This window comes from Haliotis rubra, unplaced genomic scaffold, assembly GCF_003918875.1.
Source record: "Haliotis rubra isolate DU_JTF1 unplaced genomic scaffold, ASM391887v1 Scf147, whole genome shotgun sequence".
NCBI lineage: Eukaryota > Metazoa > Mollusca > Gastropoda > Lepetellida > Haliotidae > Haliotis > Haliotis rubra.
This window is the reverse complement of record NW_025765414.1, coordinates 488,173-502,334: the sequence shown is the minus strand read 5'-3', so window position 1 is coordinate 502,334 and position 14,162 is coordinate 488,173. Positions and strand designations below refer to the sequence as shown.

The 14,162-nt window shown below is 41.2% G+C and overlaps 1 protein-coding gene across 1 annotated transcript; it reads right to left on the bottom strand.

Annotated features, from left to right (window-relative positions):
* Window positions 1-10,866: 10,866 nt before the first annotated feature.
* LOC124269743 lies at window positions 10,867-14,150 on the bottom strand. Its single transcript, XM_046704770.1, has 2 exons — window positions 13,828-14,150; window positions 10,867-13,021 (listed from the first exon to the last, which is right to left on the bottom strand). Exons 1-2 carry the CDS (start codon window positions 14,033-14,035, stop codon window positions 11,115-11,117), a joined length of 2,115 nt encoding a protein of 704 aa, XP_046560726.1. The 5' UTR covers window positions 14,036-14,150; the 3' UTR covers window positions 10,867-11,114.
* Between the last annotated feature and the right edge of the window lie 12 nt (window positions 14,151-14,162).

Sequence of the window (14,162 nt, the reverse complement as noted above, 5' to 3'; positions counted from 1 at the left end):
CACCAGGTCCTCAGCGGATCCCACGACCTTCTAGTGTTTCTGTGGCAGTTTTCAGCCTGGTAACCTTCACTCTTCAAGTGTAAAATTTCTCTTGACCATCTTTTTTACAAATGATACAAGTGAAGAGAATTTGATTACGAAAACCACAGTCACGGACCTTAATACGGCTAAAGAGGTCGTTGTCGACACGGGTACTTCAGATATGTACCCCGGGTACGTTTCTGTAGGTGTCCTCCCAGTTGTGAGAAATCCCAGTTGTGAGACGCTTTAATTGCAGAAACGTACCCTGGCCAAAATCTGAATATAAAAACGTACCCTAGGACGATTCCATTCTGCACTGTGCCGTTTTCCTTATCGGACCTGTTAGACTGTTGTATTAGATGCACATGACTGTGTCATAAGAAACGAGCATACACAGTAAAAATATACTACTCACACTTTGCTAAGGATCACAAAAATTCCCAACTTTACTTAAACATAGATCTATAATTTGAAATTGTATCCATTTAAAACTAGATAAATAATGATATGGTAACCCCTCTTTGGGCAAACAGTCACTTTAATCTAACCTTATGCACTTGATACATGAGTAACCATGGAACGTGTCATTGACAAATACACAACACCTGTCAATAGCAGGTATGGAATCCACAAGATGCAGTGACATACTGAAACATAGGATCCATGCTTACAATAAGCTTAGATATTTAAACCAAATTAGACCCCACATCATACTTTTCTGTTGAATCAATGATTTGATCCTTAGCAAAGTGTGAATAGTATATTTTCTACTTCAAGTAAGTGTAAATGTACATTTCTTGTATTGGCTACACCACACACGCCTAAGTGTACACTTCCTGTATTTTCAACATCAATCACTTGTAAATTTACTTTGCTTGTATTTCCCACAACATACACCGATTCATGTGCACTTCCATTATTTTCAAATTACATCAAACATGTGTTCTTGTAGTTACATTCATGTACAAATGTTACACTCATTTCTATACTTTTCTGTGAATGTACATATCTTGTAGTTAGCTTTTTTATTTATATGAATCACAGTTCAGTACATGTATATTTAGATATCAAACTGGCTTTTCTACATCACATACCTCTAAATGTACACAGCTTGTAAACAAAGGATTACAATCAGTGTTACATGTTTTGTAAATTTACAAAATCGTTTTGATGTTTTTGAATACATCGTCGATTTTGGAATGTTCTTCGCTCTTGATGACCTTTGTTTTTAAGCCGATATTCGTCAAGATGTTGGACAGGGTATTTTTGTACACAAGTACATTGTACCTGACTCTAATACTAATACTATGACACTCAAAGATATGAGTTCAATACTACCTTTGTTTTACCGTCAAGACTATATTTGTAACAATGCATTTTATTACTATGACACTCAAGATATGAGTTCAATACTAAAAAAAGTATTTCAAAACAAATACGTTGACACTAAAGGATGTGATATTGATACCCACACCACGTTACCATTCATTATATTTCGGGGGCGGTGGGATAGCTAATGGTTAAAGCTTTGGCTCGTCACGCTGACGACCCGGGTTCGAATCCCCACATGGGCACAATGTGTGCAGCCCATTTATGGTGTCCCCCGCCGTGATGTTGCTTTAATATTGCTAAAATCGGCGTAACACCCAACTCACTCATTATATTTCGTGATGCACAATACTACTCGCAATCAGTTGAGTGAGTGTGTTTTACGCCGCTTTTAGCAATATTCCAGCAACATCACGGCGGGGGACACCAGAAATGGGCTTTACACATTGTGCCCATGTGGGGATTCGAACCGGGTCTTCGGCGTGACGAGCTGACGCTTTAACCACTAGGCTACCCTACCGCCCTGCAATCAGTTGAACGGGAATAACATCATACGGTTTCGGTTTTTGGTCGCGGAATATGGACTCGTTCGCCATTTAGGGTACCGGGTACGTCTCTGTATTTTGATTTTGTTTAAGGTAAGTTTCTGTATACATCTGTAGTACCTGTGCCGACAACGACCCATTCAGCCTAAATACGTTTGGTCCGTGACACAATTGAAAATGAATATTTCCATTAGATTTGGTATTTTCGTTTGTCATGGCATGTTGTCCTGCTTTGGGAGACACAAGTTTGAACGGAATTCCTGATCCGTCCTTGGCACCTGACAAAGTAAATGCTCCAATATATTGCTTCCCTTGCAAATACCATCCATTAAATGTCTTTAAAAATAAGGGTCGGTGGGGTAGCCGAGTGGTTAAAGCGTCACGCCGAAGACCCGGGTTCGATATCCGACATGGGGACAATGTGTGAAGCCCATTTTTGTCCCCCGTTGTGGTATTGCTGGAATATTTGCTAAAACTTAACTCACTCACCCAATTCAAAAATAAATAGAGGAAAAGATAGAAGTGTCTTCCAGTCTTCGTCTTAAGGATCCTTTGTACGCCTGAGTACTAATGTCGTTGTTATAACCCTGACTCGTCACCAAGCATACCCGGCCCGAGAAGACCTGGGTTAGAATTGGTCTTCAGCAACCCAGGCTTGTCGTAAGAGGCGACTAACGGGATCGGGTGGTTAGGCTCGCAGACTGGGTTAACACATGTCATCGTGTCCCAATTGCGTAGATCGATGGAATATTGATGAATGCGGCATTAAACAACAAACAAACAAAATGGGAGAGGCAGCTAATGCAATCGGTTGGTCAAGCTCGCTGACTTGGTTGATGCTATACCCAGCAGTGAAGATCGATTCTCATGATGTTAATCACTAGATTGTCTGGTCTAGACTTGATTATATATCGGCCGCTGTCACGCAGTGGGAAATTGCTTAGTGCGCCGTTAAAAACAAACAAACAGACAAACAAAACAGCGTCACACAATTTCGTTTAACCTCAACGCAGAGCCCTGGGACCTGTTCCTCAAAGCGATCGTAGCGCTACGACAGTCGTAACTCCCATACTTTAACATAGACTTACGACTGTCGTAGCGCTACGATCGCTTTGAGGAACGGGGCCCTGAACGTTAAGTTCAATTTGAAGCGTCCTTAAAATCTACCCATGGGTTATTGCTCTTCGGCAAGTGACGTTTTTAAGAAATAAACATTGTCAGGCGCTTTAATAATTTGAGTTGTCGGCAAGGGTGTTCATTGTCTTACTAAAAAGTTCATCTTCGGACCTCAAAATAAGTAGGATGTTCAGGTCAAAACCTTAGCAGAGATATATTTCTTGTGATAACGAGAACAGGCTACCTATTCTCGAAACATTCGTAGCCCTACGAACTTCTTAAGCCCATTCTTAGCACATTAGTTACGAATTCTTAGGGCTACGAACGTTTCGAGAATAAGGGCCCAGTAGTGTACGTGTTCTTAATGTCATTCTAATCATTCACTTATCATTCAAATTTCAAGGTTGGTTAAGGTAGCCCACTGGTCAAAATATCACTCGCACCCGCACCCTACCAACACACTTACACCCACACCCAAACCCTCGTCCTGAACATCGCCCATACCTTCGCTGTGCGCCTCAGAAATCTATAACCATAGGATCCGGGGGCGACTAACGGGATCAGTGATCAGGATCGCTGGCTTGGTTGACACTTGGCATCGCATACCAATTGCGTAGATCGATGCTCATGATGTTGATCACTGGATTGTCTGTTTCAGACACCCATTATTTACAGACCGACGCAATATAGCTGGAATATTGCTGAGTGCGGCATAAAACTAAACTCACTCACTCAGAAATCTATAACCACTGGATCCGGGTTAGAATTGATCTTCAGTAACCCATGCTTGTCGTAATAGGCGACTAACGATATCGGGTGGTCAGGCTCGCTGACTTGGTTGACACTTGTCATCGTATCCCAATTGCAGTAGATCGATGCTCATGCTGTTGATCCCTGGATTGTCTGGTTCAGACACCATTATTTACAGACCGCCGCCATATTGCTGGAATATTGCTGAGTGCGGCGTAAAACTAAAGTCACAACACACAGTATAACATCCAGTCACTTTGTAATGAGAATTAGCCCGTGGATAGGTGGCAAACTCACTCACTCGCGGGTGTCAGCACCAAACCATTGCACCTCTGTTTGAATAAAGTGGTAGGTCTAATACTTGCATCACTTCAGGCCTTACATAGACCGGACAATTGGTGTTCAGTTTCTGAAAATACATAATTCTGACAGACACAAAAACACACAATTTAAATTGAAAAGGAGCCCAAGGGAGGTGGGAGATCCTTGAACCTTAGGAACATCTAGACTTGCTTCAGTTAGGGCTTCTGCACTACAGAAAGGGCTGGGTGGAAAATGATGTGGTTCGGGGACTGTAAGACAGACTGTAATTCCAGATATTGAATACAAACTGTGGGGGTTCTAATAACTGCTTTCAGCTTTACGATTGAAATGTAAACACGGTCCCAATTATTTCTTCATGCGTCAGGTGAGCTACAGAGCCTTGCGGCCTTCAAGGGGCTGTGGGGTAAGCTAGTGTTTGAAACGTCCGCTCCCCGCGCTGAAGATCCAGGTTCGATTCCCCACATGGGTACATAGTGTGAAGCCCATTTCTGGTGTCCCCTGCCCTGATACTGTTGGAACATTGCGAAGTGCGGCGTAAAACCATACTCGCTCTCTAAGTTTCAAACAGGGTCCCGTTTCACAAAGCTCTCGTAGCGCTACGACTATCGTAACTCAATGTTACCGTATAGGAGGTAGGAATGTTAAATACGAGGAAAGTTACGAGATCTTAGCCTTAGGAGGGCTTTGTGAAACGGGGCCCAGATCTGTTAGTTTCTCGCTGTAACCACATTCCGGGTTGTCCTTCCACATCAAACTCACAAGTCAGGATATACATGAAACATACTGAGTGGCGTAATACCAACTCACTCTAGCCAACCCTCCGTGGGAAAGACACGTTTTCTCCATGTTGACCTGATAACTCTCCACTCAGGGGGGAATTCCAGGGTAACCATCAATGACAGGAACCACACCGAAGCTACTGTTGAATTACGACAGGATAACTATCTCGAACAAGAACCTCTTTAGTACTAGTTAGCGCCTGACAGCAGCAGTTACCGTCATGATTCGGCAATACTCTACACTTACTATGTCTCTGATTGCATTCGTCACCACTCGCCCCTTTCCGTAACCTCCACGGCTACTCCCGAAATAACACGAGTCGGTCTTGAATGCTCTGAATGGTGCCATCCTCAAAGGCTGCACTGAATTCTAATCTCGTATCACTAAATAATAATCTCGTTATCGGCAAATCTAGATAGTGCAACAATGCAAGGGGACAAGCAAGAACTTCTTCTTACGATTTAAATGATCTATGAAATTATGTTTATACTAATAACTTTCCTTAAAATTAAAAATTGTGAACTTCGGATACCCCTGTCGAACGTCAACGTATGGCGTTTTCTGACTACCTTCAACGTTATATCATTGACACGAAGTCCTAATAATTGCTAATGTACTAACTACCAAAATATGTAACCGTAAAGACGATTCTATGGAATGGTGGTAAATGTCAATAACTCAGATAAAAAAAAAGTCATCACGAAATTTCTTTCTGTTTTATATCTATAAAACATGGCAGGCAAGAAAAGCAGTCAAAAATATGTCAACGTTCATCTTGAGTATCAAGGCCGGTGGGGTAGCCTAGTGGTTATAGCGATCGCTCATCACGCCGAAGACCCGAGTTCGATTCCCCACATGGGTACAACATGTAAAGCCCATTTCTGGTGTCCCCGCCGTCATGTTGCTAAAATATTGCTAAAAGCGGTGTAAAACTACACTCACTCTTGGGTGTCACAACACTGCCGTGAATACGGCATTAAATGCTGCTATTGAATATGGATCGTGGATAAAGTTAAAGTGGCTGAGTGACATGGTATTGAGAAGACGCAGTCCAAACTGAATTCAACTGAAATTCGAGTCCAGTCAGACGGAAATTACAGTCCAGACTTTGTAATACGACACGTGGGAAATAGAGACTGTATACGTCTTATTACGGTGATCAGTACTTGATAGACGTATCTACATCAGAAAGCGGAGTTTTGAATGACTTCAAGCAAATTCACCAAGACTGGATTCCGTCCCTGCTTCGTCCCCTTTAAAGTGCAAGTGCACATTAAGGCTTATAAGCAGTCTGTCTGACAGTCCCTGTGCTATATCTAGTTTCACTTCCATCGAACACTGTTACGAAAAATCCCTAAATGAAGCAAGCCTAGATTTTTTCCTTGGGCTATTTTTCAATTTAACTGAAGCTTGTTTCTATCAGTGACATATGCATTAGACAAATATATCAGGTGAAACAGAGTTTAAGTCGGCCTCAGTGTTATTGCCCGAGTGTTACTGACTTCTTGTAGTGGTCCAGACTATTACCAAATGTATATAATGCTCGCCCATACTAATGATTAGTCTCTAAAATGTATATTTTTACCGAAATAAATAACTCCTTATATATTGAAAAGAGACCCAAATGAGCCGAGAGATTGGAAAGCTCAGGAAATCTAGAAATCGAGTGATGTTTAAGTTACGCCGCTTGTAACATTATTCCAGCAATATCACGGCGGGGCATCGCAGATAAGGTTGGGCGGAAGGGAAGGTTGTAGGTTGTAATTCAGGCTCTGTGAGACAGACACGATGATACGATGTCAACGCTTAACATGGCAGGGACGGATACAGCTTTTTGAGAAAGGGGGGTGCACACTTCATTTTTCAGGAGAGTTTCAATGGTCATTTAACACTCGATTCAGCAATGGTCAGTTAACAAACTTTCAGCACAAAAGGGGAGTGCGCACCCCCACACACACACACACACACACCCTTCTGGATCCGCCTATGCATGGACACTGGTTTGATGAAGTACAATTTCTTGGGGTGCCTATTTAACACTCCGGTGCATATTAGCTACACTGATGGCAAAGTTCCGAAGGCTTTCGTGCTCTAGTAACATCATATTGACGTCTCCAATCCTTTAACCCACATTCTTGTACTTGAAAATGTTCTTTTGTAGCACATACGATCAGTGTAAAGACATGGCTTCCAACATTCTAAAGCAAGAAATGTTTTGAGCAACAAGTTTAATGCTATCACACTATAGCTGATATACATTTGTAAAGATATTAGAAGATACGTAACTATTTTCTCTTCAAATTGTAATCAGTTCGATGCGATCGACCTGTCAGAAAGCATTGTCAAGGGTCATTCAGTACCTCCAAAGACCATTTCCATAGTATAAATACCCTACTAACAGAAATTCAAATGTCAAAAATACTTGGATTTGCGGGACAGTTTTCACAGCATATCTCGAATCAGTTGAAACCTACCACAAAACACTCACAGAATACTCAGAGAATAGTTCATCTCAAACCTGGGACACAACTTTTCAAACAAACAAATTACTTCAATCGCTTTTTCGAGAAATCGGATTGCGAGCATGGTTGTATGAAGTATTTTGGAAATGTTCCAGCAATCTCAGAGCCGGAAGAGCGTAAGTGAAGTTGGTGTTAGGCCCTTACTTCCGTTATCATGGTCATGTCAGAGCCTGTCAGACCAAAGTGAGAGGGAAGTCCAACAAAACAATTTTCTTTATATGGACCCATAACCTGTTGGAGGAAAATTTGAAAGACAAGCACAACTCCAAACACTGCCTCCTATCCACGGGCTAATTCTCATTACAAAGTGACTGGATGATGCTATACTGTGTGTTGAGTGGGTGGGTTTAGTTTTACGCCGCACTCAGCAATATTCCAGCTATATGGCAGTGGTATGTTAATAATCGGATCTGGACCAGACAATCCAGGGATCAACAGCACGAACATCAATCTATGCAATTGGGATACGATGACATGTGTCAACCAAGTCAGCGAGCCTGACCGCCCGATCCGGTTAGTCGCCTGTTACGACAAGCATGGGTTACTGAAGATCAATTCTAACCCTGATCTTCACGGGTCTACTGTGTGTTGAATCAATCACTATTGTAATAGTAGCTTTGTGATCCGTTGTTATTTTTCAGGAGTATATATTCCAAACGGGGATCATTTGCAACATAAATGACAAATGGAACATGTTCATTTGAATTTTTATATCGTTTCAGTGAAAATATTAAATAATCACATCAATAATATTTTTTATACCAAATTAACAAACAACAAACATGAGAGTTCATCAAAATGAAATTTCAGACTTTACAAAATTAACAAGTAATCCCACTTACAAAGTTATCAGTTATCAAACATCTTAAATATACTTCATTATTCACAGTCTCGCCATGCCAACAACAACAACAACAACATAATGATGTTTCAGGATGAATGAAGATAGTATTCATAAATCAGGCCCCAATTTCTCGAAACAAACTTAAGTCCGAGTTTTTCCTCAATTTTTAGAAAATGCAATTCCCAGAATGAACTGAAATGATATAAGGGACCATTCATAATATATGGATGCGTGCGGGCGTGCGCGTGTGTGTGTGAGTGAGTGAGATGATGATTTTAGAAGGGGTGTCAGCCATTTTATTATGGGGAGGGGTGGGGGTGTAAGCAATTTTGTACACATGTACTGGGGTGTCAGCAATTTTGTACAGGAAAATATTAAAAAGAATTATGCTAAAAATTATGGCAAGGGGAGTGGGTTCATTGATTTTGTACATGACATGCATAAAAAACATCATCACACACCCCACCCATAAATTATGACCCGGTCCCTTAAACTCAAACATAGTAGACAAGTTGAGTTTGGTGGATAGATTACTTAAGTTGTTTGGGCTTTTTTATTATAAAAATTGCAGTGGAGTTAAAAATTCAGCTGTTTCAAATTGTCAAACTCAGTTTGACATTTGAGTAAAAACTTAAGTTTGTTTCGAGAAATTGGGGCCTGTTCTTACCCTTCACAGATGGGGGTGGGGGTGTGTGTGTGTGTGTGTGTGTGTGTGTGTGTGTGTTTAAACACTGTCAAAGGCATTTTACTGCTGCAACAGTAGACTAGTACTGGTTATAGACCTATCACAATACTGTTGCTTTGTAGTGGGGGCTCAACCCAGAGTTCAGATTAATGTCTGTTTGGTTGTTGTATATGATGTTGGGATACGACATGTGTCAACCAAGTCAGTGAGCCTGTCCACCCAATCCTGTTAAGTCGACTTTCAAGATTAATGCAGTTACCTAGCATGTGGATGCTGGTGGCAGTCTGTCCCAGACTTGTCCCAGACCCAGTGCTAGCCTGCTGAGATATGATGTCACAGTTTAACACAAATACAATATACTCAAAGACAACCAGTCTTTGTATTATTAATGTAGTGGCAAGGAACTGAAACAACAAATACCACCTTTTAAGAGAGTGAGTTTAGTTTTACGCGGAACTCAGCAATATTCCAGCTATATGGCGGCGGTCTGTAAATAACTAAGTCTGGACCAGACAATCCAGTGATCAACAGCATGAAGATCGATCTGCGCAATTGGGAACTGATGACAAGTGTCAACCAAGCCAGCGAGCCTGACCACCTCATCCCGTTAGTCGCCTCTTACACCATCTTTTAAAATCTTTTCGTATGATACATCCCGGGATCAGTCAGCTGGCCTTCCACTCTCTACAGCATCCCAAAATTAACTGCAATGGTTTCTTTGTTTAATGCCTCGCTAAGCAATATTCCAGCTGTTACAGAGGTCTGCAAATAGTTTCTGGACCAAACAATCCAGTGACTGACGTTAACAGTGATCTATGCACTAAGGATACAATGGCATGCATCATGCAAGTCAGCCAGCATGACCACCCAATCCTGTCAGTCGCCTCTTCTGACAACATGGGCTGCTGAAGGCCAATTCTAACACAGATCTTCTCTGCATTAGTATTGTGACAGTTTGATGAGCACTTGCACCAAGAATTCCTTGCATTATCAGGATTATTCATTAAAAGGACAGTTTTAACATGTATCTGATTCAGATTGCCTTGGAGTAAGGACACTTAGGACAGTACGTCATATGATCAATGCTGACCATATAAAACAAAACAATGTATATTGGATCAAAACAAATGGAAAGGTAAATGATATATAACATGATTACCGATATGTTTTGTAGTATAAGAGCAACTGACTATCAGTGAGTGAGTTTGATTTTACATCGTTTTCAGCAATATTTCAGCAATATCACAGCAGGGGACACTAGAAATGGGCTTCACACATTGTATCCATGTGGGGAATCGAACCGAGTCTTTGGAGTGACAAGCGAACGCTTTAACCACTAGGCTACACCATCACCCCAGCAACTGACTATCAGTATGTAGTAATCATATTCCATTATGTTCACCATATCCTTGGTTTCAGACTTGTAGTATCATGGAATTGATAAATGTACCAAACATTTCTTATGAAGTTGGTAAAGAATATCCATACTGGTAAATTAAATATATTATGGTAGAAATTAATAGCAAAATCAGTAACAAATCTTCTTTAAAGAATGTCCCAAAACAGTGCATTTAGAGAAATTGGGTTTAATCAGTGAGAATATATCACTGCATCTGCAGTCTTTAGCCCAGACTGAAGTTAGTGCTAAATATGCAGCTTAAATGCATTAATGCACACTTGTTTACCAGTGGTCGCCAAGAGGAGACATTGAATCATTTTACCAGTAATATCAGTGACTCACAGTGACTTTGACTCAAAATCATCACTGTGTGAGCTAAATATTTGCATGCAGATGTAACAAAATCCTCAGCAATGATGAACCCCTTTGACCAGGATCCATGGGCAAGGGTGTATTTTTTTAACAGAAAATAAAATAGTAATTTGACAAGAATATCAAATTCAAACCCATGATCAGGTGATCCTGATATGTAAGGGAGACAACCCTGCACAGCAAGTTTGGCATTTTAATAATACACCCAAGAATTAAGTAGAAAGTCATAAATGAATCCACAAATGGTTTCAAGAAATGGGTCCTATGTCACATTCAAGTAACTGTCAATGTTTAGAAGTTCATGTCAACATGTTCACATATATTTCATGATGAGGCTGTACAAGTTCAATCAAAATATTCAGGTAACACTTTCATGGTTTAAGTGGGACAAATCTGTATGGACATGCTCCACACATTCACGTAACTATTAACGCTGAGGTGGCACAAGTTCGTATTTAGATGTAGAGCCTCCTTGAGACATGATATGTTCGAAAAGTTCACCTGATGTCCTTTTCCGACTAACAATGATGTAACGATTTGCATTGGATCCCCTGCTCCGGCTCTTCAAGCGGAACCTCTTTGCATGCTGATGGATCAACGCCCTCTCCTCTTTAGTAAAGTCAGATGAGAATACCAAATCCCCACAGTTGTCAGACCTTGCATAATTCTCAACACAGTTCCTAATTCGACTCATCATGTCGCCAGTAATCCCCTTTTCTTTTGAATGTCCGATCCCTGCCCGGTTTATAACCTGCTCCACTGAAACAGGCTCAGCCCGCCCAGTCCCATCCTTCCCCATCCCACCACCCACCCAGCCCATCTTCCGCAACAGCTTGTTGCCGATGTTACTGTCAGGTATCTCACACATGGACTTCTCAACATCACCAAACACCTCCTCCTTACTCAGTCTCATCTCATCGGAATCAGCCGCCTGCTTGAATTTCATTGTCCAGCACATTTTCCTTAATAAGTCAATAGCATTTGCACTTGCTTCATTCTTGGCAATGATATTTGTCCTAGCTGTACACTCAACCAACGGCTGGCCTTCTAGACTCACACGACACGACACACCATCTTTGTTCCGGACAAACTCAAACTCAAGTAGCATCTTACTAAAATCTGCACTTTGCCTCAATACTGAACTAGGATGCTGTACAGCCCTATTGTTCATAGCATCCTGCACTATAATTAACTCATCCAAGTTTCTAGCATCATCTCCTAACTGTGGTCTCTTTTTTTTGTTGTAACTTTTGAACCTTACACCTTTAAGACCTCCACCATTGGACTCATACCAGGTTTCCCCTTCTGGCAACATCGGTATCTCGTTCACTTCAGGCTCCTCCTGTTCGTCCTCCTCCAAGACAGGAGTGTCAGATGCAAGTAGTTCTTGAGAGTTATCTTCATTTACAGAAATCATGTGGTATGGTTTCAGAATTGTCTCAATCACATTCTCAAATGCAGCTTTCTTTGCCGTCTTCTTACTTCGGTCCACAGCAGATGCAATGTGAATGAAGTCAATACTGACCCTGCATTCAAACATGGTGGCACCATCGACCTCTTTGGCATCGATGCTGGACTGAATAGTCATCTTGACTTTATGTATTACCATATTCATTAGCGAAATTGGGTTGATCTCCATTGACTTTTGCTTAATCTGATGTCGAAGTGCAGCAAATGTTTGGTCATTTGCATCATCATTAACAGGAGCTGATGTCTGTGCTTGTACAGGAAATATTTGTAGAGTCATTTCAGCAGTTGTTTGACCCTTTTTGCATTTCTTCTTGCTCAGTTTGGGGGGTTCTTTCATGCTACAAAGGGGCTCCAGTATACTGGCCCCATACTGATTTTGAGCCACAGGGACTTGAATGTTATTGCTCGTGTACGTGTCCTCAGATTTGACAAATCCCATCTGAGATTCTATGCTTGAGTGATGTGAACCACATTTTATTGATTCAGCAAGTTCCATCACAGACTCAGCCAGGGGTTCTATTACAGTATCTGACAAGGATTTCTTTACCACTGGCTCTACAGTATCAGAGTCTGATGCTTTCACAAAACCCATTGTTGTATATTTCATCTTAACTCTCTCCTTTTTTTCTTTTGCCAGTTTGGGAAAATCTTTGGAGAGCTCCTTCAGCTGGATCATAACCGGGTCGGGATACCTGCAACCATCCATCTCCACATTAACAAAACACTTGGCTAGACAAATCAGACGGGCTTCTGGAAATTTGTCATGGTGAGCTACGAGAAAGCGCCTTCGAAGTCTCCAAGCTTGAGCACATTCGTCTGGGTCTCGATATTTATTAACCTGAAACTGTGATGCCATGTCTGGATCTAAAACAAATGAATGGAAATCTTTAAGATTATAACAAAATAATGTTGCCAATACATGACATGCATATATGTACCATTTACTGTAAAAGGGTAATAATTTAACACCCTTTTCAATCCCACGGCCAGTGGATAGTGACAGCTAAGGGAAAAACTGCTTAGCCATACATCCTAGATTACAAAGTCATAAAAAATCAAAATATGTAGTTCTTGTCAGAAAATAGGTTCTTTTATCATGTCATCACCCAAGGAGCTGTCAACATGGTCAGTGTTGAGTGAGTGAGTGAGTTTAGTTTTACGCCACTTTCAGCAATATTCCAGTAACATCACATGACACCAGAAATGGGCTTCACACAGTGTACCCATGTGGGGAATCTAACATGGGCCTTCGGCGTGACGAGCGAACGCTTTAACCACTGTACTACCCCACAGACACTGGTCAATGTTGAGATAGCACAAGCTGTATTAAAATAGCCAGGTAACTGTTATCATTGAAGAGGGACAAGTTATCACACACAAAATAACATGTTCAAGGAACTGTCAACACTGAATTGGGACATTAACATGTCCTGGGAACTGTTTTTGTTGAACTGGTCAAGTTATTTGAGCATTCCCAAAGAAATATATAGTGACTGAATGGAAAGAGTTCCTTCCATTCCCCCAACCCTTAACCTAACTCTAAACCTAACCCTACCTTAAAGTTTGGACTTTTAGTCATTTTGTGAGTTCTCTATTGTGTTAAGTTTTGTTAATAATTTTGGTATATTTATAAATATTATTTGGGATGGGGGAAGGGGAGGAACTCTTACCGTTCTTACTAAGGGTGATGAAACGGTTTGCCTTTCCCTTGCTCCGACTCTTCAGGCCGAATTCCTTTGCATGTTCATGAATCAATGCCCTCTCCTCTTTAGTATAGTCAGGCGAGAACACCAAATCATCTTTACTTTCGGATCGTGCATAATCCTCCACAAACTTTCTAATTTGGCTCGTTTTGTCGCCAGTAATACCTATTTCCATCGAAGATTTCCCCTGATTGGAAATCTGATCCACTGAAACCGACTCAACTTCAGCAGACAACTGCTCTTCTCTAACATGCAACTCATCAAAATCATCTGCCTGCTTTAACTTTATCGACGCCATATTC